The sequence below is a fragment of the Culex pipiens genome, chromosome 2, assembly GCF_016801865.2.
Source record: "Culex pipiens pallens isolate TS chromosome 2, TS_CPP_V2, whole genome shotgun sequence".
Classification (NCBI taxonomy): Eukaryota; Metazoa; Arthropoda; class Insecta; order Diptera; family Culicidae; genus Culex; species Culex pipiens.
The window spans coordinates 76,022,662-76,050,019 of NC_068938.1; the positions used below are offsets into that span (position 1 = coordinate 76,022,662).

Here is a 27,358-nt window from a genome sequence, read left to right on the forward strand (position 1 = left end):
AGGAAAAACGAAACACAACCCTCCTGATAACGGCTTCGACCTAGAAAAATGTAAACAGAATTTAGACGTTTTGGCGCCAGCCCCGTGGATTTTCCATTTGATGATTTGGAAGAGTTCCGATTAGTGCGGGAAATTACAATCCTCCTAAAATATTATTGTTTTAAACGTTATTCTGGTTATATTTGAAATAACAATTTTGGTAAAAATATGTAAAACCATTCAAAAAATTGCATTTCAACCGAACTTGACGCAAACTTCCTGTTTTGAAAACGAAACTCACATCGTTTGGAAGCCAGCATGCGTGTCCTAGTTTGCTGAATTATAATATCAAATCCATTCGAATCCTCCGACTCCGGCAATTTGACGATGTCGATTGTGTTTTCCACAATTTCCTTCACACCACATGATACCACGAACCCACAATCAGCCCAGTTTCCAAGGGGAGGAAAAAAACTTTAGGGACTCGGAAAAAACCGGAAAATCATTCACGTTCTATTTCCCCTCCCCCTCTCCGCTTGGAATGAGGCCCAGGGTACTTTAGACCAAAGTCACGTCGCCAAGTGGAACGCACCACCAGAGTTGAAGAAGTGTTCCGTTCGGAAGAAATCCAGACAACGCAGGAAAAATGCCAAAGCCCGTGGAGGAACCCTTCGACCAGTTCCAGCAGTACTACCGGTCACCCAAGGACGACAAGTCGGCCACGGAAAGCTTTAAGCTGTTCCTATGGAATCCCGCCGAGGGAGCGATCTTTGGCCGGACGCCTTCCAGCTGGTGTAAGTATTTGCGAGCGATGGAGGAGAGCACGTAGCAACTAACCCATTTTTATGCCTTTTTTGCGCTCCCCCGAAAACTACCTGACGTGACATTAATTGAATGATCCCCGGGTAAATTGTGGGCTCTTTGGACAATTGGGTGCGTGCCACTGATTGAAAGTAGCGTCCCCTTTTGTTGAAAGAATCTACTTTTTATGTAATTTAAATAATTATAACAAAATTTGTAATAATAAAAAAAAACAATTTCGAAATAAAAGGTCGCGTCCGGTAGGGATGCTGTCATCCACGGTTTCGAATATTCTTTCGAATATTCGGTATCCAAATCAACGGATATCCTGATAATTCGTGAATGCAGCACTCAATGACTCAATCCACGGATAACGCGTATAATTATCTGGATAGTTTGCGAATCGACTATCCAGATTCGGATATCCGGGTTTGTAATATATTTGATCTAAAGGCATGCCCATCTGCAGGAATTGGAAAAAAAATATCGGGACAGGCAAATTTAAAGCTCTTCAACATGGTCCAGGACAATCCGGAACATCGTAGATTGCCATGAACATTGTTCCAGACCTTATTAAAAATTTTAATTATTTCCCAGTAAGATGCATTTTGAAGCATCAAAATTGGTTAAATGAGCATTTAAACTTGTCAGAAATTAGCATGTCCTGATCATGTTGTCCAAGTCTAATTTCAAAAAAAATCATTTGTACTGCTCATTACCGCAAAGTGTAGGACAAGATTTGTTTTCATGTTTCAGCCAAATTGTATATTTAAACATCTTCATTAAAGAAAACGTAACAGAACACCTTGTTTATTCTATTCTTTTCATTCAAAGAAACGAAACAAATAATCCAAAGGCTCACTGGCAAATAAAACGATTAAACTAAAAAAAAAGAAAAAAAAAGTTAGTTTTTTCCAGGATTCAGAAAACATCAAAAGCATTTTTTTTCGTTTTAATGAATATCCAATAGCGACATTTATGCTATTCTGATCATAATGTTCCTTAGTATTCGAAAATTAATTTTTATTTTTAAAAATAATTCTGAACATAACTGTATGATAGGGTGCCCACAAGCTGAATATTGTTCCTTGGGCTTTTCTAAGACTCTGGGCCAAATATGAGCGAAATCGGTCAACCCATTGATACTCGAAGGTGAAGTTTGTTTGGGAAAAATTGACAAAATGTATGGAAAACCCATTTTTTACGTTTCGGTCTGCAAGGTGCGCTACCATTTTTGTTTGAAAAACATTTTTTTCATCAACTTTAGGCTCGAGTATCAATGGGTTAATCTCATCCAGTTTCGCTCAAAATTTACACAGATGCTTAAAATAACCAAAAAAAAAAAACGGTTTCCGCTTGTGGAGCAGGGGATCATTTTTTCTGGGCACCATACTGCATAATCGTACCATTTGATTTTTTTATAATAAACGGAAAAACTACCCCAAAATTCAGAAACAAAATTAATCAAAATAAATCCCATAGTATAGCTTTTAATACACTGATAGGACAAGTCTGCCTTCCTGGAAATAATTATGGGACTAAATCTCAGATTAAATTTTGCCAAAATTCAGAAATCCTTTAACTCATAACACTTTTTTCCTAATGTTTTATCTAGAGCGTCCAATTTCCCGTCCCGGGAAAAAATTTCCGGGAATACCCGGGATTCCCGAAAAATAATATTTCCCGTTTCTCGGGAAATTTACAAATTTCCGAAATTCAGGCGAAGTATACATTTTCCTTACTTTTTAGTCCCAATTTTTTGAAAAAATATAAATAAAATAATAATTAGAGAACCTAACTTAATTTATTCATGTTAATCTACTTTGCATATTGAACTATTAAGAAAAAAAATCAGGTTCATTTCAGGTGTATTTCAAATAAAATTTCTTGTAAAACGGTGTAACAATGATAGGTTTTCATTCTGTTTTTTTTTTAATTTTTTCCAACTGGTAAGGTTTGTCTCAAGATTATTATTTAAAGAAAAGTTCTGGGGTAAGCCACACAAGGTCCATGCACTAATGTTGGAAAAAAATGTTTTTCAATGCTGTTTGAAAAAAAAGTGGTGTTGAAAATTGTATTAGGGTAATTCTCCGCCAACTCACACAGCAGTTGCCCCGACCCCTTTTCGATTTACGTGAAACTTTGTCCTAAGGGGTAACTTTTGTGCCTGATCACGAATCCGTGGTCCGTTTTTTGATATCTCGTGACGGAGGGGCGGTACGACCCCTTCCATTTTTGAACATGCGAAAAAAGAGGTGTTTTTCAATAATTTGCAGCCTGAAACGGTGATGAGATAGAAATTTGGTGTCAAAGGGACTTTTATGTAAAATCAGACGCCCGATTTGATGGCGTACTCAGAATTCCGAAAAAAACGTATTTTTCATCGAAAAAAACACTTAAAAAGTTTAAAAAATTCTCCCATTTTCCGTTACTTGACTGTAACATTTTCTGGAACATGTCATTTTATGGGAAATTTAATGTACTTTTCGAATATTTATTGACCCAAAAGGGTCATTTTTTCATTTAGAACAAAAATTTTCATTTTAAAATTTCGTGTTTTTTCTAACTTTGCAGGGTTATTTTTTAGAGTGTAACAATGTTCTACAAAGTTGTAGAGCAGACAATTACAAAATTTTTTAATATATAGACATAAGGGGTTTGCTCATCAACATCACGAGTTATCGCAATTTTACGAAAAAAAGTAGCATTTAGCATTTTGGGGTGATTTTGTTCAAAGTATTTGTTGTTAAAATCAGATTTAAAGTGTTCAAATTTTTCACATCACTATGGTTGCTGACAAGTTTTTAAGAAGAAAAAAAATCAATGTGTACATTTACTTAACTAAGTTTATAAGATTTTTAGCAGTTTACAGTATGTAAAAAAAGTATTTACACCTCTTGGGCACTTTGAACATTTTGTGATGGAACATGTAAAATATTTAAAGTTTGACAGAAACCTAGTTCTACGTTTTGTTCAGAAACTCATGCCAAACATTTTGATACAAAAAGCTCATGAAAAGATGATTTCTATAAAACGTTATATAACAAATACTATTACAAAAATAAAAAAAGGTGCAAAAAAGTATGTACACCTTTCGAAAAATTAACACAAATAAAGTTATTTATTGCCAAATCACCATGAATCCAGTCTTCCAACTCCAAATAAGCATCCTTGACTTATTGAAAAAATAGTTTGGATTGAATATAAAGTTTACTAGCTACTTAGTATATAAGTTTATATAACTCTGAAAATTCTAAATAAAACTAATCTAAACTTAATTTTGGAAATTTTTAATTTAACTAAATGTCAATATATTACCATAGAATTGCTAAATAAACATTTTTGAGTAGGTATAACACCATCTTTGTATCAATAGAATAGATTTTTCGTTGGAATTTCGTATCAACCCGGAATTACGTCGTCGGAAAATCCGCCGGCATCCGAACCGGTCCACGATTCACAAGTCAACTTATGTGGCATCGGAAAGGGCATAAAATTTCCTATCTTTTGATATCCAAACATCCAGGTTTTCTATAAAACCCACGTTTTTAAATACCTGGGTAAAAACGTTGTTATGGTTTCGTTTGAGCAACCTGCCAAAAATGTATGGAATTTCGTAATTTCTGTTCTCGTGGATCAAACATACTATTTGCTCAGGTATTTAAAAACGTGGGTATGTTTGATCCACGAGAACATACAGAAAACGTAGATGTTTGGGTATCAAAAGATAGGAAATTTTATGCCCCATAGGATGACTTGTAAATCGTGGACCGGTTTGGATGCCGGCGGATTTTCCGACGACGTAATTCCGGGTTGGTACGAAATTCCAACGAAAAATCTATTCTAGCGATACAAATACCCCCAAAACGGTGTTATACCCACTTCAGAATGTTTATTTAGCAATTCTATGGTCATATATTGACATTTAGATAAATTGAATGTTCGCAAAAATAAGTTTAGATAATTATCATATAGAATTTCCAGAGTTATATAAACTTTTATACTAAGTAGTTAGTAAACTTTATATTCAATCCAATTTGTTTTTTTAATCAGTCAAGGATGTCTATTTGGAGTTGGGAGTCTGAATTAGAGCGTCCAATTTCCCGTCCCGGGAAAAAAATTCCCGGGAATTCCCGGGATTTCCCGAAAAAAAATATTTCCCGTTTCCCGGGAAATTTGTAAATTTCCCGGGAATTCCCGAAATTCAAGCGGAAGTATACACTTTCTTAAATTTTTGGAACTATTTTTTTAAAATACTCTGAAAAAATATTAAATGAACAAACTCAACATGATTTTGTTCAATTAAATGTATTGTTTGGTTTATATATAATTATTCAGATTATCCGAAATTTTGATATCATAATTATTTCTGATTATATTCATTTTTGGATGGATGGATGGATCATGCTTAATGAGTATTAAATTATTACAATTAGGTAAGCTTTTAACAAATTGATGTTATTTCATCAAAACAATATCAACTCCTTAAATTAAAATTGAGTTTTTTTTACGTTTTTGTTTACCATGATCAAATGAGATGAAAATCGAATTTGTGCAAAAAGAATTAATTCAATTGGTTGAATACCTAGTACTAAAGAAATTATAATTTGATGTAAAAGAATTATGGAGGTATTAGAGGATTAAATGTGAAAAATAGAATACTTTTTGTGGAATGATGTTAATTTATCGTATAATTTAAATCATGTTGCATAATAATACAAAAAAATCATTGAAAAATTACTTTCTATTGTTTGTTCTCAAAAAATGCAAAATTATATTCAAAGCTTGATTCAAATATTTGAAAACATTGGGTTGTTTAGAGTAAAACCAACACTAAAAAGCTTTACCATTTGTTCAAGAGCTGAAACCAGTATTTGTCATGAAAAACGCTATTTCTGCATGTTTTTTCCTCAGTTCAATAAACTGGTCACAGAGGCAAGTTTAAAATTTCTCATCAAAAAATGCCAAAAAACATTTTCTTATAGTTGAATGATTTTTTCCAGGCAGTCAAGCTGTTAATTGATCTTCACACTTATTTAAACCATTAATGTTGGTGTCATATACAATTTTGTTGCATAATATCAATTAACACCAAGATCATAACAATTTTCAATAAATTTAAAATTTCCCGGGAATTCCCGGGATTTCCCGGGAAATTGGCTGAAAATTTCCCGTTTCCCGGGAAATTTGTAACCCCGGGAAATTGGACGCTCTAGTCTGAATTCATGGTCTGAATTTTTGTCATTCTTAAACATATCCCCTTTAAATGGTAACAGAGACAAATTTAAAAGCATTTTTATGGTTGAGAAGCATGGATATTACTCACTGATTCAAAGTTTGATTCAAAAAAAATACTTCTCAACCAAAAAAATCAATTATTTTTATTTTTTGATTTAGTAGGAATTGAAAGACAGCATATAAAATTAGAATTTTTCTATATTTTTATAAAGTTGTATGATTTTTTAAAGCAGTAAAGCCATTAATTGACCTCCACACTCATTTTGAAAATTAATATTGCTGTTCAATACAATTTTGTGGAAAATTATCAATCAGAAGCTGGATATGATCTATTTTCGATAAACTTCAAATTTTCCGGAAATTCCAGGGACATTTTTGACCCCGGAAAATTGGACGCTCTAGTTTTATCATTGGGACTGTACAGAATTAAATTTTTTCAACAAAACATTCACTTCAAACGCTGAAAACCGTAAAACTTGAACAAAATTATTTAAATTATCTGATTTTGTTTTGTTGAATCAGCAGTTAAATTGATGTGTTTCATAATTGCGGGACGTTAAATAACATTTTAAAATTATGAAACATGCAATTTACGTGCAGAGTTTTATTGATTTTCTGATAAATAGTCTTCAAATGTAGGGTTCTGTCAACAAATATTAGGTTAATAGCAAAATTTGGCCTCAATAAGTTTCTTTAAAATAGCAGGTTGACCAATTCACAGAAGTGTACCAAATTTTGACTGAAAATACCCAAACATTTTGAGCTATTAATTTGTCAGGCAATTGAATGGAAAATTGCTCACTGAACACGAAAGTCTGTGTGGTCAGTTAGGGAATACATTACCCAAGTAACATTTTAGGCTTTATCATAGCTGATACAACCGCTATAAAATCGATCAGTCAAAACCTACATTAAAACTACTTAGTCGTAACAAACACCCCAGAACCCCGAAAACCCCCCTCAAAAGGACCTCTGCAAAAGGTTGTTTATAAATTGGTTGCATCTTCACGGACAAGAGGCATATGCAAATCATGTTAAGGGCTTAAAATTGTTCTTCCTTTGTAAAGACTTTTAGAAAATTCATTTCTAGTTCCAAAAGTGTCATGAAATAGAAACTTTTTGTCATTTCCCAAGTAGCAAACTTGTTGAACAACCATTTTTTACCATAGCGTGGATTTTTTCATTGCTTTTTTTTCAACGATACTAAAATATTTAAATTATGCAAGAAGTTCGAGTAAAAAAGTATCTGAGAAATTCATGTTAACATTTTGAAGCTTTTTGGCTCTTTTGATTTTTCGGGCCGAATTTGAAGTTAACATTGAAAAATATTTGAAACTGCCTTACCATGAAAAAAAAAACATTTACTACGACTTAGAAAATGCATGAAAATGTATTTTTTTTCGGCATTAAGGAAATCACATTGAATTGATGGAAGTAAAACTCTGGTGCACTTGCACTAAAAATCAGTTGTTATGTCTCTTAGTGTAATATATAATAGTTTTCTCTGATTTAACTCCTGAATTGTTTCATTCCTGAAAACTTCACATTCAACGAAACTATCTTGAAACTATAATATTCATTATTCATTTTGGTATCACCTCGTTCAGTAACGATATTCATTGATACCCAACACACAGCCAACCCCGTCGTTTATCGTGGTGGTTGGTACATTAACCATGCCAAAACCATTCATGTTCATTCTCACTCTCTATACACAGTTTGTACTTCGTCCCATTCAGCTGTATTAGTACGCACCTCACGTCTTTACCTTCGTCGTCGACGATTTACCTGTGACACCTCTACAGGCGCACACACACAGCCGAGAGGCAAGGCAACCTGTCGCTTGAGCCACTTTTGCACTTTTGCCTGTGTGACCTCCTCCCCACACCACACTGCAGCGGTACACATGCGTGCCACGAACACCATAAAACCTTCTCAAGCTGAACCTTTTTTTTCTGCTGTGCTACAGCGCGTTGCGTTGCTGAAGGAGAGGGAAAGCGCCGCCGGAGGGGGATTTGCCTTGCCTTGTTGGTGTGCTGCTAATGAACACTGTAAACATACACAACGAAAACAAGATACAGGCGCGTTAAACATGTTAGGTTAATTCAAAGTTTGCAACTACATATTTGTAGAAATTACATTTTGATTGAAAAATGATTGAGTAAGCCGGATTTTACCGACATTATTTTTAAAGGCCTTTTAAAATAATCGATCGGTTTGTGTCCAAGCAGTTGAAATATTTTCTTCGAAATTGGAAAATTTCTTTTTATTCATATTTTATGAATCAAATTTGGTAAAAATAATTCCTTTAATTCATTTTATTCTTTTAAATGTTTAAGTGGGCAAAAAATGTTATCTATTGACCCATAGTCTAACAAACTATGTTCAGCTAAATTATTTTTTTTTTTTAATTTATGATTTCGGCAAAATATTGTTAATTTGTTTATTCATCCAAAAAATGAAATTTAAAATGAATAAGATTTTGCAAAAACAAAGTTCTCCAATTAAATTTTGTAGAAGGGCATTTGCGAGTTAAAGTTACTTAAAAATTTATCCAATTTGATCAAATTTTCAATGACAAAAATTAATTCTCATTAGGCCGTTGAAAATATTTTTCAAAGTTTATGTCGCCCCCCCCTTCAAAATTGGTCCGAAAAGTTAAGGGGCAAAAAAATATATTTTTTCGAAAAAATATCAAAATTTCAATGAAAATAGAAGTCTAATCAACTGAGAACAATCTTAAATACCCTTTTCTGCATCGATAATCATTAATGCATTGATGATTATGAAATTACAATGTACAGCACCGAATAAACTTTTTTTTCACAAAAATAAAATTTTCGTCAGTATTTAGAAATTTTGGAAATCAATGATTGCAAAACAACTGGACAGGTGTATGATGCATTTTAAAGCACTTTTTTGCAATTCCGTCGTGAAACTACTTACTTTTCCTATCATTCTTGAACGACGAAATAGCCTACTTTTCTGTACCAAAAATAACAGAATCGAATAGCAACACTTTTCAAAATAAATGCTGAAAAGTTCTACTTATCAGCACTCAAATGGGTGCTGAAAAGTTGAACTTTTCAGCACTTGTTTCGAAAAGTGACACTTTTCAACATTTTTTTGATTTAAACGATTTATTGACAAAATACATGAAAATTTGACATAAAATTTCACTCGGTGTGTGTTTTTTGGAATTGCAAAAAATGTTGTATGGAACTCGTTGCAAAACCTGATTTTTTCAGCACTCTTCGTATTTATCCAACTCGGTGAACCTCGTTGGATAAATGTACGACTCGTGCTGAAAAAATGCTCTTTTTGCAACTTGTTGCATAAACTACTATTTTCATGCAAATGATGACACCGTGGCTTGGAATTTCAATTTTCAGCTTTTTTATTTTTTTTCCCTCCCCCCCCCCCCACGACTTTGATTAGAGTTGAGGGACATAAACTTAAAAAATATTTGCAACGGCCTTATTTTGAAAATCAATATTTTTCATATTTTTTTAATCGCACCTGTTTGGTGTTTCATAAAATGTATTTGGGTAATTCTCTACCAACTCACACGAAATCGGGAAAAGTTGCCCCGACCCCTCTTCGATTTGCGTGAAACTTTGTCCTAAGGGGTAACTTTTGTCCCTGATCACGAATCCGAGGTCCGTTTTTTGATATCTCGTGACGGAGGGGCGGTACGACCCCTTCCATTTTTGAACATGCGAAAAAAGAGGTGTTTTTCAATAATTTGCAGCCTGAAACGGTGATGAGATAGAAATTTGGCATCAAAGGGACTTTTATGTAAAATTAGACGCCCGATTTGATGACGTACTCAGAATTCCGAAAAAACGTATTTTTCATCGAAAAAAACAATAAAAAAGTTTTAAAAATTCTCCCATTTTCCGTTACTCGACTGTAAAAAATTTTGGAACATGTCATTTTATGGGAAATTTAATGTACTTTTCGAATCTACATTGTCCCAGAAGGGTCATTTTTTCATTTAGAACAAAATTTTTCATTTTAAAATTTCGTGTTTTTTCTAACTTTGCAGGGTTATTTTTTAGAGTGTAACAATGTTCTGCAAAGTTGTAGAGCAGACAATTACAAAAATTTTGATATATAGACAAAAGGGGTTTGCTTATAAACATCACAAGTTATCGCGATTTTACGAAAAAAAGTTTTGAAAAAGTTACTTTTTGCGTTTCTCTTTGTTTCGTCGTCCGTGTCTGTCGCGGGTGACCATGAACGGCCATGATCGATGACGACCAACTTTTTTAAAACTTTTTTTCGTAAAATCGTGATAACTTGTGATGTTTATAAGCAAACCCCTTATGTATATATATCAAAAATTTTGTAATTGTCTGCTCTACAACTTTGTAGAACATTGTTACACTCTAAAAAATAACCCTGCAAAGTTAGAAAAAACACGAAATTTTAAAATGAAAAATTTTGTTCTAAATGAAAAAATGACCCTTCTGGGACAATGTAGATTCGAAAAGTACATTAAATTTCCCATAAAATGACATGTTCCAAAATTTTTTACAGTCGAGTAACGGAAAATGGGAGAATTTTTAAAACTTTTTTAGTGTTTTTTTCGATGAAAAATACGTTTTTTCGGAATTCTGATTACGCCATCAAATCGGGCGTCTAATTTTACATAAAAGTCCCTTTGACACCAAATTTCTATCTCATCACCGTTTCAGGCTGCAAATTATTGAAAAACACCTCTTTTTTCGCATGTGCAAAAATGGAAGGGGTCGTACCGCCCCTCCGTCACGAGATATCAAAAAACGGACCTCGGATTCGTGATCAGGGACAAAAGTTACCCCTTAGGACAAAGTTTCACGCAAATCGAAGAGGGGTCGGGGCAACTGCTGTGTGAGTTGGCGGAGAATTACCCATTTATTTTTGCAATACAAAATCAATCACGGTTTAATTAATAAAAACAAATCAAATAAATTGCTATCCCTAAGGCTACCAACTCTTGCTGAGCAAAAATCCGTACACTTTGCGAATTATTTAGATAAATTAAATTTAATTAATCTTAGAATTAAAAATATAAAACTGTGTCGTTTTTACAGCTAACAAATTTCACAAAATGCTATCAGAGTGCTTATAACTTGCACGTTTAAAAGTATTCATAAAATAAACCGTGATTTGAATCAAATAATTATGTTCTTCAATTTTGTTTTGTTAAACGTTTGAAAGTTTACGAAATGTCAAGATTGTTTTTACGAATAATATCGCTCTTAGTGTTTTCACGAACACTTTTCCAGAGTTTTTTTTATCGAAAAGGTCCTATAGCATGTGAAACACAACAGTTTATAGGACCTTTAAAAAAACTCTAGATTTGTTAAATGTTCAAATGTTTTCACAAGTTTTAGAAAGCTTTTAGAAATGGAATATATTTAGTAAGGAATTTCTAAAAGAACAATTCTAGAGTTTTTTTTAAAGGTCCTATCAACATAAGCAAGACAATAGTTTAAAAACTCTAGAATTATTGATAATCAAGTTTGAATTGAACAAAACCCCGGAAACTCTCCCTTTTTTAATCAAACTCACAGAAACCAAAACATTCTAGTTAACAAAAGCTTCGACCAAATCAAAAAAGCAATTCAATGATTAAAAGGTTTTTTTTAAATTCCGTACAAATCCGTATTATGCGTAAAATTCCCTACAAAAATTCCGGCCTGTTAAAAATCCGCGAAGAGGTTCGAAAATCCGTATGGTAAGGAAAAAATCCGTACAGTTGGTAGCCTTAGCTATCCCTAAGTATCGCATTACGACAAACATCAATTCTGCACGTTTTCAATTCGAAGAAGAGTATAAACTAAATGGTCTTCAATATCACGTACAATTTGCAATGTGCAGCGTTAAATTTTCCAAAATATAAGATTATCCATTTAAGCTCAAACTAAAAAAAAACATATCTTCCTGCAAAGAAATAAATTCCTACATTTTTAAATAATTTTTTTTATCAATTCAAAAATAACACTCAACTTAAGAACAATTATGAATTTCTAAACAAAAGACAGGTTTTTTTCATGTGCTCGCTCAAGAATTGGAAAAAATATATTGTTTTTTGATACAGGAAATTTTCATCTGCTCAATTTACATATCTCGGATTAGTTTTCAAAAAGACGTAAGAGCCAATGGTAAATAAAGCCTTTTTTGCATCGGTATTCGACCTACTTGCGAAAAGCCAATTTCAAAAATGCTTAAGATTGTTCATCTACACGTCTTTCAAGTGCAACACACTAAAAATAAATGAAATTTTGTTATAATTTGGAGAAAAACGAATTTTAGTGTCGGAGGTCACGGTGGCTCTTACGGCTTTTTGAAAACTCAGCTACTCTTATATAAATGAGATTAGAAAACATGATGTTGCTAAATACCTCTAAAACGTAGCACATCTTGAACAAAAGATTAACCAAAAGTACAATCAGTAGAATAAGTGAAATAAAATTGTGTTTTTGTCATGGTTCTCAGTAAAAGGGAAATATTTGTTATTGATAGTTCCTGAAAATTATGAAAAATGAAAATTGATTATTAAACTTACTTTCAAAATATTTGTTACATCATTTAAAACAATTTCTTTTTATTTTCACGAAGTTATATGCAATTTGTTTTTCAAAATTAAATGGCTCAAACTGCTTTGCAGTTTTTCCTTGATGCTTTAAATAACGCTGTACCGCAATCTTTTTAGAACTTTCGGTAATAAAGAAGATTGTTCATGTAATGCTTCAAAGTTCACATTGTATATTATTAAATCATGTACTTTGTAGTATCAAATTTCTTTTAACTGGAAATTTACAGTAAAATATATGCATTTCCAAAAATATTGCATTGAACAATATTTTCAAAACTAAGTTCTAAATATGCAAAATTTAAAAATCCAGCAATTCTTAAATAGATTATTTGAAATTGTGCGACATTTAAATTTAAAATTCTCTCGGTCAAGTGTAAATTTCACGGATTACGCGATTTCCGCGAAATCGCAAAAAAAATACACGCTGGAAGTGAGTAACCAAAATCGTGAACAAGCGTTCATGGATTTGGAAACCACGTACAAAGTTTTCAAATTTCAAGGTATGTTTTTCAAAATCGTACATATCACAGATCTTTCGAAAATATAAGCCCTGATTCAGCCATTTTGTTGTTGTTTAACCCTCTGAAGTACTATTCGCTGAGAAAAGCAGCTAGAAACAGCAGCTAGAAAACATATACTACATCAATGACATTCAAGATTGAGCTTTTAACACTTGTAGCGGAGTCAAACAAGTTAGAAATTCATTTTCACCGGCTCATACAACCCTTGGAAAAAAAAAGTTGGAAATGCATTTTTTATTATAATGAATGCAACAAGAATCATCCAAATCGATTGAGTTTTCGCCAAGATACAGCCGGTCGAAGTTGTATTTCCAACTTTTTTGATCCCCTTGGTGTTTCGCGTAAGTTTTGTTAATGTGCAAACACAAAAAAATCAATAATCAGTCTTCCAAAAAGTTGTTGAGCAGATTTTTACGAAATTAAATTCATGATTTCTGGAGCTAAAAACTGTTTGCAGTTTATTTTACAAAATCATTGCAAATTTGTTTCATAAAGGTTGCATACGCGTTTCAAATACTCTGTAAGTTGGCATCCTTTGTGAAACCCTTGTTCAACTTCACAAATGCCTCATGCCAAAGCGTTCATGCGCCAACACCCAATGAACATCGGAGTCCCTGCTTTGGCACAGTCTAGCGCGTTTACCCGGGAGCGGCTACGTTCGTTGGTCTTGCAAGTAACATAAAACGGTGAACCCGGAGGGGACGACAGACGGACGGAGGGGGTTGAAGGAAAACTGGTTCTACAACTCTGGTTTAGGTGTGTGCGGTAGGGTCAGGGTTAGGGTTACCAGCAATCCAATTTGGTTTTTAGGGTTATAAACGGTGGTTTGAAGGGGTGTTGAGAGGTTTGGGTAAAATAACTCGATATAGGGTTGACGCGGTTGGTTACCCTATCCGGTGAGGCGTGCCTGTATTGGTGACCCCTTCGCGTTGGATATGGTTGTAACAACGGCGAAGAACAAAAAGCTGCTTACTAGCTGAACGATCGCTGAACCATCAACAATACATACAGTTTCTTCACGATCGAAGACCTGTTTGGACGGTTTCGCGAATTGGAAACTCCCTTTCCGAGGTGGCGAGGAACGGATTGAGGAATCTATCTTTAATTTACCTATCATCTTTTTTGCCCTCGTTATAAATAAAGTCCCCAATCCTTGGTTAGACTTTTTTTCTGTTGTGTTTTCGTCGTCTCAACGGCAGTTTCGCCTTCGAAGTGAATTTTTTGGTGGTCGTTATATTCCTCGTGCGCGCCGCGGTCTTCACGACGGATTTCGAATATCAAAAGTGTGATATATAAGAAAAATAAAAGGCTACACGGTGAATCGCGAGTTTTGTCTCCCGAAATTCTAAATTTGGCCCAGTATTATATAAAATTTCGAGCACGGCCAAGTGTAGGATCGTCCGCCGTCGAGGTGACACGGGTCTTTTCTAAGCAATTCCAAGCGCGCGCGCGAGTGTGACCTCCTCAACTGTGTCGTCCAGGGCAGGTCAGCAACCGAACCGTTGAGTGTGCCAGTGTGTTGTCTGGAGCGGCCCAAAGATGTCCAAGCCAAAGTCCCCGACCAATCAGTACCAGCAGGAGGAGGATGCGTTCTTCGTGCGCAGAAAACCGGACCCGATCCCGTTCAGCAAGTTCCTGTACAACTCCACCGAAGGAACCGTCCTTGGCCGCAATGCAACGTCATGGGGTAAGCACTAAACGGTTGACCTCTGGCCCCCCTGCTCAAATCGTCAATGGCTTGTCGTTGTGAAGAATCTTCTGACTCTGCGAAGGGAACGTGGTTTGAAGGAATTTTGCTCGAGACGTGGTGCTGCGCAGGGAAGAAGAAATCGCAAGTTGGTGTGGTTGACCTAGAGAGTTGTTGTTGCCTATAGGAGAGAAAAAAACTCGTTTCATTAACTAAAGTGGTGTCATCTAGAAGTGCTTTTAACCGAATCAAACAAGATTTATTTTGTTATACTACAGTTCCATCCCGTTTTTGGTAACACGACATTTCGACACGTATCATCTTGTCAAAAACTACTGATGAATGAGACTAAATTTATTTTACTTCTAAATTGCTGATCGAAAACCTTCAACTTCCAACAATAATAATCAATTTAAAATTGACGTTGAGTTTAAGCAAGCAAAATTGATAGAAGAATTGTGGAGTTTTTTTTAAAGGTCCAATAAACCAAATTTTTTATTTTTGCTTTTTGAGTGTTTTTGAATCCGCCTTGAGTCAGGGGTATTAAAAACACACAAAAAACAAAAACTGAAAATTTGGTTAATTGGAACTTTTAAAAAAAAAAACTCCAGAATTCATGTTGCCAAAACCGGGGTGGCACTGAATTTGTTTAATCGAAATTAGAATAAAAATGTTTGAATTATTCATCAGTAAAAAAGGGGTTATAATGGGTCTGGGGAGTGAGATTTGGTCATACCAATTTTTGCATTTTTGTGTCACCCATTCTCAACCCTCTGACAAAATTTCACCCCTGATAATGATAAATATTTTTGTTGCTGTCTGAAATATTAGTTTGTGATCCAATTTTAATTACAAAACAATTTTTGTAGTCAATCAACAGGTAGCTTTGTAATACAAATTCAACTGTCATATCACAAAATTAAAGCATACACAAAAAAATGTTTAATTTTCTGTGTATCCAAGAAGAAATTTAGTTTTATAACAATTTTATAATTTTCATAGTAGAGTTGATAATTGATTATCCTGAAAAAATATCAAATGAATCTTAAAAAGTAATAAAAGACATTTTTTAGAGAACTTTAATTTCTACTAATTCGCATTCGCATTCGCATGGAGATGGTGATCGGGTTGCAGACTGGATTTCGTCATGTATGAGAGAACTTTAATTTCTACTAATTGTAATTAAAGTATTATACACAACATTTGACAATTTTCCTGAAGATTTTAAAGCAATTTTCGTATAAAAATAACGGTATTTCAAAAACCATTTGTTATATTTTTTTTTCCTACAAAACACTTCAGAAAAAAGTGAAAACAAACTTTTCGTTCTAGCTTATATCAAAATGCAAAAAAAATCACACGCTTCATACGTTTAACCAACGTGAACGTTTTCATCAGTATGTGTTTCGATTTATTTTTTTAAAGATTATTGTGATTTTCAAAATATATATCTTTTTAAACAGTTAAGCAATTCAAACTATATATTCGATGAAATTATTCATAACAAATAATGTTAAGCATGTAAAAGTTTAGAAAATTGATTGTTTCCCGCGAATTGAAAATAGAGTTTTGATTAAAATTGAACTTTATGATTTCATTACTTATTTAAAATGCAATCGACAAATAAAAGGAATAGAATGTTTGACTGAAAATTTCCGTTCAACTTCAACCCATTTATTTAAAGAAATGATTTCAAGATGTTGATGGGATGTTTTTTCTGAGAGCAAAATGAACAAAAAATTAAAATTACTTCCACGGAAATATTTGTGTATTAAAAAATGTCTAACCAGACAGAAGAAAATTATCTGAACATTGGAAATATAACAAATTTTGATGATTAAAAAAGATTGCAAATGAGAACAAAAGAGTTCCTTAACGTGACTTTTAAATTAGGCCGTAAAAATTAATTTAATGTTTTAGTCCCAAAATGCTGGTCAAGATCAAATTTCAAGACCAATTAAAAATGTGTCACAAAATGCTTCAGTTATGCTTCTGACAAAAATTGCTAAAAATTATTGAATATATGACAACATTTTTTCTTAAGTTCCATGAATTTTCCCGAAATGTGGTCCCAAAAATCAAAATTTGGTTAATGTTAAAAAGTGCATCAATAAACATTAAACTATGTGTTATTAATAGTTTGTAATTCAAATTTGTTGCATAATATGTTAATAACTTCAAATAAAATCTGCATTGGCCATTTAGACATAAAATCTTATATTGATTAATCGTCATATGAATTATGTTGTAAGTATTTTGCAAAAAAATATTTTTTTTTACAAGCCATTGCAAGTATTACTGTAGGCATTTTTTTTTTTTGACTTAAAAAAATACCTATAGTCCAAAAATTTAATATTTCATAATGCCTCATATGGATAAAAAAGGACCAAGAAATAATCATAAAACTAAATTTTTGGAAATTTTTTAAACATTTTTTGGTAAACTTTATAAGGAACACAGACAAAAAAAAATTGGCCTGCAAATGCTTTTAATTGTTCATCTGCACTTTCTTCAAATTCTCTCAACTGAAAAACAATGAAAATTTGTTTTTTTTTATAGAAAAAATTAAGTAGGTGTCGAAGGTCACGATGACTGATACGACATATTGCAAACTAACCAGATAAATAGTATCTTGAAGCATTAAAAAACTCGCTTCTCCTCAATTCCTCTCTAAGATAACAGAAAAAATCAAGATCACGACTTTTACATGATTCCATTCACTTAAAGGTGCTAATTGATACTCATAAAAAAGGAATTTTAATTTAAAACTAGCTTGCATAGTAGTGAGATGTACTTAAGCAAATTCGTACGAATATGGTAAAATTGATAAGGCTTATTAATTCAAACGAGATGTGAATAGTGCTAATTACATAACAAATAGTACGACTGATTTGGAGACACGACAAACTGTAAATTGAAACAACAATTTCTTCGCTCATGCACTTGTAATGCGAGTCTTAAAGTGGAGGATGACTTCGTGGCATTTCAATTGGTAAATTAGTATAATTGAGAGCCAAAAATTCACCAAACGTATATCGCCGGTTTTTGCCAGCTTCTGCGATGCGTTGAGTTCCACCTGCGATTCCACAGCCACAGGTGAATGCAACAAACCACACGGCAAAGCTCGCAACACAAAGGAAAAGAAATGTAAACCAAACCAAGGCTCAATCGCGCTCTAATAGCAGCCGGCAGACAGGAAAAGCCTTTAGAGCGAACAAATCCGCGAATACACGGTGAAAAAAAAATCATTGACGAAACCATAAGAAATCTGGTCAGGTTATAAATAAAATTAAGTCGTGTACCAGCGGTGGCGCGTAATGCCAATCCATACGAACATCGGCGCCGGATTGATCGACGGCTAGTGTTGGCAAGGTAATCCGTGTAGAATCGCCTCGATGTTTGACCATCGAGGTTCTAAGCTGCCACTTGGAAACACCAACTGACCATATTTAACTAACATTCGACATGCTTGGCTAATGGGAAATATTTTCCCCGTGAAAACGCGCCGACAGTAGAAGATTATTTATGTAGTTCAGAGGGACGCAAATTGTAAATTTTCGCAAATTAATCAATTAAATAGTTTTGTGGCATTGCCAATTCCAGTAATTTTCAATAATTGGAGATATATGATCGAATTATTCAAATCATAATTGTATTTGCCGGTGCAAGATATTTATAGCATCACGATGCTTCATTTTTTGCAAGAGCTTGAAGTAACTGGCTGAACAACAAAATACATTGTAACATTAGATGACAATAAAAAAAACAACAGGGGTACCCCCTGATTTGTTTCCTTAGGTCAAAATAAATAACTTTGAAAATTTTGAGCAATGTCGATTAAAGATTAAGGTTCGCTTTTTATCGTTGAAGTTGGTGAAAAAAAACTGTACATGCAAAAACGTCTTCTTTAAGTCATTAAGAGCGAGTCCACGAACAGGGCATACCCCTTTGTATGGGACGTCGTTTTGACCTCACCAATCTGCCTGAAATTTTCAGGGGTTGTTTGTACATATAAAACTAGCATCTGGCCAAAATATGAGCACTCTAGGTCAACGGGAAGTGGGGCAAATCGGGACACAAAGTTTGAAGGTTCAAAAACGTCAAAGATCTTTAAAATGCTGTAACTTAGGCAAAATTCAATTTAATTTCAAAATTCAAAATGCACCTTAAAGGGCTTCAAAAATGCACCAAAATACAGGGTAGAGCATCCAAATTGGTTAATTCTAAAGGGAGTTATTGGAATTTTAGTGAAAAAATAGCATAATTTTCAAACTGAAATAAAAAAGTGTTCCATCCAGATATCAACTCGGATCGACCTGCAGCTTGTAGGGGACATCTGGTACTACCATCTGAGACTGAGACCGCTTTGGGTAAGGCAGTTTAACATATCAAATAGACACTTTTACTTTTAGTGAATTTTTTGGTAGTAAATTTTTGCTCGGAGAACCCCTTAGATCCCATTTTATGGTGATAATTTTATCATATTCGTGTTCCTGAGACAATTTCACAATAGGAATATACATTAAGATGTATATTATCATCCATTTTAACCCTTTAAAAAATGAAAGGTAAAAAAAATTAAGAAGCTGCTTTTTTTCTGGTGTCATCTAGTATCCTTGGAAACGAACTTGATTTTCAATAAATGTGAATCAAAGTTTTTTTTAACTTTAATTTTTGAAAGGGTTAAAATTAATGAAAATGAACATTTTTATGCATGTTTCTATTGTGAAATTGTCTCAGGAACACGAATATGATAAAATTTTCACCGGAAAATTTGATCTAAGTGGTCCCCCGAGCAAAAATGTACAACCAAACAATTCACTAAAAGTAAAAGTGAACATTTAATATGGGTAATTCTCTACCAACTCATACGAAATCGGGAAAAGTTGCCCCGACCCCTCTTCGATTTGCGTGAAACTTTGTCCTAAGGGAAAACTTTTGTCCTTGATCACGAATCCGAGGTCCGATTTTTGATATCTCGTGACGGAGGGGCGGTACGACCCCTTCCATTTTTGAACATGCGAAAAAAGAGGTGTTATTCAATAATTTGCAGCCTGAAACGGTGATGAGATAGAAAATTGGTGTCAAAGGGGCTTTTACGTAAAATTAGACGCTCGATTTGATGGCGTACTCAAAATTCGGAAAAACGTATTTTTAATCGAAAAAATATTAAAAAAGTTTTAATAATTCTCCCATTTTCCGTTACTCGACTGTAAAAATTTTTGGAACATGTCATTTTATGGGAAATTTAATGTACTTTTCGAATCTACATTGACCCAGAAGGGTCATTTTTTCATTTAGAACAAAATTTTTCAAAAACGTCAAAGATCTTTAAAATGCTGTAACTTAGGCAAAATTCAATTTAATTTCAAAATTCAAAATGCACCTTAAAGGGCTTCAAAAATGCACCAAAATACAGGGTAGAGCATCCAAATTGGTTAATTCTAAAGGGAGTTATTGGAATTTTAGTGAAAAAATAGCATAATTTTCAAACTGAAATAAAAAAGTGTTCCATCCAGATATCAACTCGGATCGACCTGCAGCTTGTAGGGGACATCTGGTACTACCATCTGAGACTGAGACCGCTTTGGGTAAGGCAGTTTAACATATCAAATAGACACTTTTACTTTTAGTGAATTTTTTGGTAGTAAATTTTTGCTCGGAGAACCCCTTAGATCCCATTTTATGGTGATAATTTTATCATATTCGTGTTCCTGAGACAATTTCACAATAGGAATATACATTAAGATGTATATTATCATCCATTTTAACCCTTTAAAAAATGAAAGGTAAAAAAAATTAAGAAGCTGCTTTTTTTCTGGTGTCATCTAGTATCCTTGGAAACGAACTTGATTTTCAATAAATGTGAATCAATTTTTTTTAACTTTCATTTTTTAAAGGGTTAAAATGCATGAAAACAAAAATTTTTATGCATATTTCTAATGTGAAATTGTCTCAGGAACACGATTATGATAAAATTATCACCAGAAAATGGGATCTAAGGGGTCCTCCGAGCAAAAATTTACTACCAAAAAATTCACTAAAAGTAAAAGTGTCTATTTAATATGTTAAACTGCCTTACCCAAAGCGTTCTCAGTCTCAAATGGTAGTCCCAGATGTCCCCTACAAGCTGCAGGTCGAACCGAGTTGATATCTGGATGGAACACTTTTTTATTTCAGTTTGAAAATTATGCTATTTTTTCACTAAAATTCCAATAACTCCCTTTAGAATTAACCAGTTGGGATGCTCTACCCTGCACTTTGTTGCATTTTTGAAGCCCTTTAAGATGCATTTTGAATTTTGAAATTAAATTGAATTTTGCCTAAGTTACAGCATTTTAAAGATTTTTGACGTTTTTGAACCTTCAAACTTTGTGTCCCGATTTGCCCCACTTCCCGTTGACCTAGAGTGCTCATATTTTGGCCAGATGCTAGTTTTATATGTACAAACAACCCCTGAAAATTTCAGGCAGATTTGCGAGATGGGTATGCTTTGCTCGTGGACTCGCTCTTAATAACTCGCCAGGGTTAACTCGGATCGTTTTTCGGTCTTTAACAAAGTTGTTTGTAATAAAATTTTACATAAGAATCTCACACTTGACAATGATCCGACATATTTAACGACACCTTTTGACCGAATTTTGGAAATTTTCGCTTTTCCCCATTCATTTTTTTCGAATTTTCCCCTACAAACTTCAACGATAAAAAGCGACCCTTTACCCTTAACCGATTTGGCTCAAAATTTCCACAGCTACTTATTTATACCTTAAGAATCGAGCCAGGGGGTCTCTCAATTTTCCAACATTTTCGTTTTTTCTTGTCACCCTATTGTAACATTCATAAAACATGAGCAATATTTCTACGCTTTAAGTAGCTAGATGTATTTCATGCAACGTTTCTGGTTGAAGATTATTATCACAAATACAACCTTGAGGCAAAAACCTCTAAAGTCCACAAAACGTTGTACTTTTTAAATGTCTTTTTTGTGTTTAACCAACTTTTTCCAAGGAAATCTTACTTTACGCTTTATGTTTTTTTCAAACTGTGATAAGTTTTTCATGTTAATCATAAAAGAGAAGCTAAGCAAAGGCATGGAATGTTTATTTAAAATTTAAAAATTAAATGAAAGTACATTAAAAATTATTTCAAATTTGTTGCTTTTGCTTTTTTTACTTTAAAATTAATGCTTTGATTAATAACTCCTTTTCAAAAATTATAGCCATTAATAGGTAGATTTAACATAAAAATACTTTTATTTTTTAAGAAAGAGTGTCTGTGACAAATCTTTAAAATTTAATTTTAGAAGTTTGAATCCCGGGCAGTCAATAACATAGATAAAGCTTTGCACAGAAATTAATTATGAAAAATGAGTTTTTCCAAGAGTTCCTTAACTAACCTTTATTAATCAACTGAAAATATATCGGCAACTTTCGGCCCGAGTTTAAATGTTAAATAATGATTTATAATTCTTTTCAGATTGGTTTTGGTATTTTTAAAAGGCCTCAAACATAGAATTTCATAATAATTTATTTTTTTTAATCTATCCTTAGTGCAGCCATCCTTTCGGAAGCATTCTTTTTTTTTTGAAAATCTGACCGTTTGTAACCGATTTTGAAAGTCGGTAAATTAAGGTTGATTGGAAAACTCTTCAAATAATCATTTTTCACAGATTATCTTCTCACTTACTTACTTTCCGATTTTCAAAAATTAATAATGCAAATTGTACAGAACTATCTAAGCATTATAAAAAATGTCAGCAATGCAAATTTACACTTTTTTGTTTTTTTTTTTTTTAATTGATGAAAGTAAATTTATCATAAACTTACTTTCAGTCAAAATATTTGTTGTGTTACATTTTTATGCGCAATTTTTAAATAAATTGAATCGTGTTTTTTTTTCAAAACAAAGCAAATCATATGCAATTGTCCACGAAAATATCCACGTGGTTTATGGATGGTCCCATATCGAAAATAATCTTTAAAATATATAGCTCATAATATAATTACCTATCAACAAATTTTATACTCACTGCATAACAATTATTGTTTGCATATCGAACCACATAGGACATTTCTGGAGTTTTTTTAAAGGTCCAATAAACAAAATTTTAAATTTTTGAGCTGTGGGTGTTTTTGAAACCCTGATTCAAGGCGGTTCAAAAGCCATAAATCAAAATTTTGTTAATTGTACTTTTAAACAAATCTTGATTTTGAGGCTTTCTGATGTTTGGAATTTTCCAGAGATCGATCGATCGATTTAAACTTGCTTCAAAATTTGGAAAATAATGTATTGCAATGTGAATCTAGAATCGTTTTTTCATGTTTTATGCTAAATAGACTTTAAATCAAATTTCAAATCACTTTTCTTGATATAAATAAAACTTATCTACAATTTTAAACTCAAATATGCTTAAAAACAGAATATGTTAATATAAACCGAATTCTTCACAAAAAATATATAATTGCACGTACATAAAAATACAATAAACAATACTAATAAAAAATACCTACACATTTCTTTAGTAAGAAAGGCAAGAGAATGGTTCATTATTGTAGAAGTATATGGTTTATGTCAAGCAATACATTATAAATAGTCCAATGTGAAAATGTAAACATGCAGTCCATTGGCCCATTTATAATGTTTTGCTTAAAGTTTACAATTCATCACATTTTCTTTTTTTTGCAATATCCTACATTGCTTCATCCCAACAATACCTTTGCTGATTGGCACACGCAAACGACATGCTAATTACTTTCGCGCTAACGTGAGTGAATCACGCGAAAGTAAGCAACTCTGGATAAGGTAAAACTCAACAGTGTTACAACCAGTATTAACCCCCAATACTCTACCAAAACGAGACTATATGGGTAACAAACATTGTCTCGGCCCAGCAGCAGCGAGGGGAAAAGTTCACCTCGCCGTTTAGTTTCTGTTTACATTTTTCCGTTTCTATGCAAACAGCGTCTTCACCAACCGACGTAGCGTATTGTAAAGGAATTGCGCTAGTCTTGGTTCTCCACGCCGTGTTTTGGAAATTGCCACGCCGCTAAGACTGCGACTAGTCTATATGGGAGCACTCCTACATGTGGTTGTTTTGGTTTGTCCGTAACCTGCAGCAACACACGACCTAGGCATGGATGAACTCGGTCGATCACTTCTTCGACACCTTCACGAGACCGTCGTCGTCGTCGTCGTCGGTGATCTTCCGCTGTCTGCGTGAACCAATTCGTCATAAACCGCACCCACTTGTTGGATCGATTGTGTTGTTGATGAGTCGCGTTGTAGTGGTCGTGTGGCATTCTAGGTTATGTTTGACGACGGTTTATGACACATCTTGGGGTGGTGAACCGCCGGAGGGTTCACCGAGGCAATCGAATTAATTAATAAAGACGCTGTTTGTAAATTGACGCCGCCAGACGGAGTCGGGAAGTGTTGTCGGAACTGAGAAGGCGTCTTCCCGGTAGTGCACTCCGATCAGCTGGCAGCACTGCCGCGTGAGTCATGATCGTTTGCACTTGATTGATCGTGCACCAGACGTTCGAACCAGCTACAAGCTACAAGCTGGTCGCGGTCAGCAAGTTCATCGTTTAATATGATTCGAGCCGTTCTGTACCCCTTCCGTTGCAGTGATTTCCAAGCGACTGTATCCAGCCGTAACTGGATTGGCTCTTAATTTATGCGATCGCCGAGTAGTGCGTCCTTCGGCAAGGTCTACCCCGCACTAAACCCCAACTCGGTGAGCAGCCAAGCTGAACGACGTTATCGTATAATTGAGTTTGGCCGACCAACAACCAGGTAGACCTGCAGTGAGGCAAAACAGTTTCAACGAAACCGAAACCAATGCGGTGTAATTTCGATGGAGCTCGACCACATGGCCACAGCTGGTCCGAATGGCCACGCCCGAGCTGAAACCGCATGGGCCCGGTATGACACCACCCCGTTGATTAGGGAGGGGAAGCTCGTTTTACATTTTTATTCGCCAAGTGCGTCGACGGTACTTTAATCCGGCAGTAATTGGGGGCAGAGCAGTTTATATTCCCATTCGGTAGTTTCCCCCCGGACGGACGGTCTAGCCTTGGGAGTAATGATGATATCCAAAATATTTCAGTCAAATTACTAAAGCCATTTCTAATTACTTTTTTTTTTTTTCATTTTAATGCAAAAAGAAAAATGACAAGACAATTTTTTTTATGGATCAACTATGGTCCCCTTGGAATGAGCTGTCAAGAAGGACCGCGAGGTTAATTTTTCTAAATTGATTCAAAAATCAATTTTAAACTCTTTGTGGTCGTACAAAGGGTCATTGTACTCACAAAAATAAGCTTTATCGCTGTTAACAATAATATCAGCAATCTGAGCTTCATTTTAGGACCCAATTACACTCATGAAAATCGACAAAAAATGTAACACATACAAATTGATTATCAAATAGATCTGCATACAGGGCATTCAAACATACAAGTTCAACTCTCAGCAAAATTGATTGGAAGACATTTCGTTGTATCGTTGCCATAATCAATCAATCTTGCTCAGAAAGTTTGACAGTTTGCTTTACGAATGACAAAATTTCAAGCTTAAATCGCCTGTTACTTACATTAATTATGAAATATGTTCATGAACCTTTAAGGAGTGATTGGAAACCTTTTTCCAAAAGTATTTATTTGATAAATTTCCTGAAATATAAAATTTTGTTTTTTACTACGTGTATGTAACCCCTTAAATTGATTAACCAGCCTTTAAATATTCTTCCCCTTTTAAACAATATTAATTGATATTTTTTTAATTTTCGATCAATTTACATTAATAAATCACCATCTTAGCATATTAAAAAGTTTACATATTCTTATAGATGCAACGTTGATTTCAAAATGAGTAAATTTATGATTATCAAAAAAGGTGTCCATGTTCTTGTCTACTATTTCCTAAAATACATTATTTTCAGATAGCTGAAATCCTCCGAAGATTTAATATTTAGACTTGAAATCCGACAATTTGTCTCTTCAAATTTTATTCAAAATTGTAGCGCTAACAAAAATTGTTGAAATATGAATGAAAATACTATTTCCTTAAACGTATTCGTCGGCGGTCTCGTATTTCAAAATTTGTAAAGCGATCAAAAGGTGTTCATATCATTAAAATTATTTAATAATACTATGTATTCTTATTAGATTACAATCCATTTTAAAAGTTGTTTCAATGAAAATGTCAGTTTCATCAATTTTTTTTTTGTCTTTTAATTTTCAGGGAGATTTTAATATGACCAAAATTTTATATAAAATATGCTTTGGTCTGAGTTGCAGTATTGAGAAAAATATTCGAACTATAGTCTAGATAAGTCATTATTTTTCAATAATAAAAATCAATGCTTTCAGCAGGGTTGTTAAAATATCAAAATATCAGCGCTCAGCAACTACATTTATCCCGCCTGAATGTTCATGCCTCAAATATAACTGCTCTTCTCTCCTTATTGAAACTCTCAGCGATTGATCATCCTACCGCAACAGAGTTTAACCACAAAAGCCGCCACCAAACCAATTTCACAAACGCAGTTTAAAGGGACGTCATGCGTGGTCGGCTCCTAGTCGGCATCTTGCGTTCCCTCATTGCAGTTTTCGAGAGATTTAGAGACTCAGCGGTGAGAGCGCATAGTCGAGAAAAAAGGGAGGAGTGATAGAGAGAGAATGGCATCGCTGGGAATCACGAGACACAAGAAGAGATCTCATAAGCCATAGTGACGGCCGCTATACTCTCGGATGTTTTTGGTGCAGAGATAATCAATTGATAGGTTTTCTATCAATCATTTGCAACACTGCTTTTCAGAAATTTACCAATTTTTCACAATATTGTCAAAACCGAGCATGCACTTTAAAAGGGGCCAAAGCGACAAAATTTTAGGATTTACCGAACAATTCTCAGGTTATGCGGAAAATCATGATAAATACATGAAAAAGGCCATTTAAACAAATATTTTCCACGGTTAGATTATATGAATATTAAAATATTAATAACCAAAAAATCAGTCAAAATACCTAACACTAAAACTAAAGACAATTTTTGTAATGAAAGTAAGAATATTATGATTAAAACAATATAAAAAATTGTTATCCGAACGGAAAAATCTTTTATTTTTAAACAAAAAAAAATCAGCAGAAAAAAGGGCGAAAGATCTTGAGGGTATTTTTTGTGTTATTCGGTTAAAATAATTATTAGAATTCTAATGATCGATAAAAAAATCTTTCCGAAGGAATTTAGAAAATACAAACACAAGATTATCTATTCTATGTCTTTTATATATTTTATTGACTGCTCAATCCATAGAATGGAATTTCAGTTTATTGGTGGCCGAAAAATGATAGCTCAATTTTAGCCTGTTTTATCATAAGTTAAGCCGAATGGATGAAGGTTTTCAAATTAAAAATTCTTGTGGTAATGTTTGTTTTCAAACTGAAAAAGATATCAAGGCAAAGCTCAATGATAAGTATGATAAATATCTTTGCCAACTTAAAAGAGGGCACTGAAAGAGTAAACAACATTTGGCATGATAGT

General features: G+C 33.8%; 1 protein-coding gene across 4 annotated transcripts in view; it reads left to right on the forward strand.

The window, feature by feature from the left end:
• LOC120431162 (sodium/potassium-transporting ATPase subunit beta-2-like) overlaps positions 1-27,358 on the forward strand; it is a 57,009-nt gene that overhangs the window by 10,829 nt on the left and 18,822 nt on the right. For 2 of the 4 annotated variants that reach the window (XM_039596302.2, XM_039596301.2), the window contains exon 2: positions 532-773. In XM_039596302.2, the coding sequence (XP_039452236.1) occupies positions 626-773 (148 nt within the window). In that variant the 5' untranslated portion in view covers positions 532-625. Of the gene's footprint in view, positions 1-525; positions 774-14,105; positions 14,813-27,358 lie in introns of those variants that run through there. The other 2 variants (XM_039596299.2, XM_039596298.2) reach the window with 2 other exon arrangements.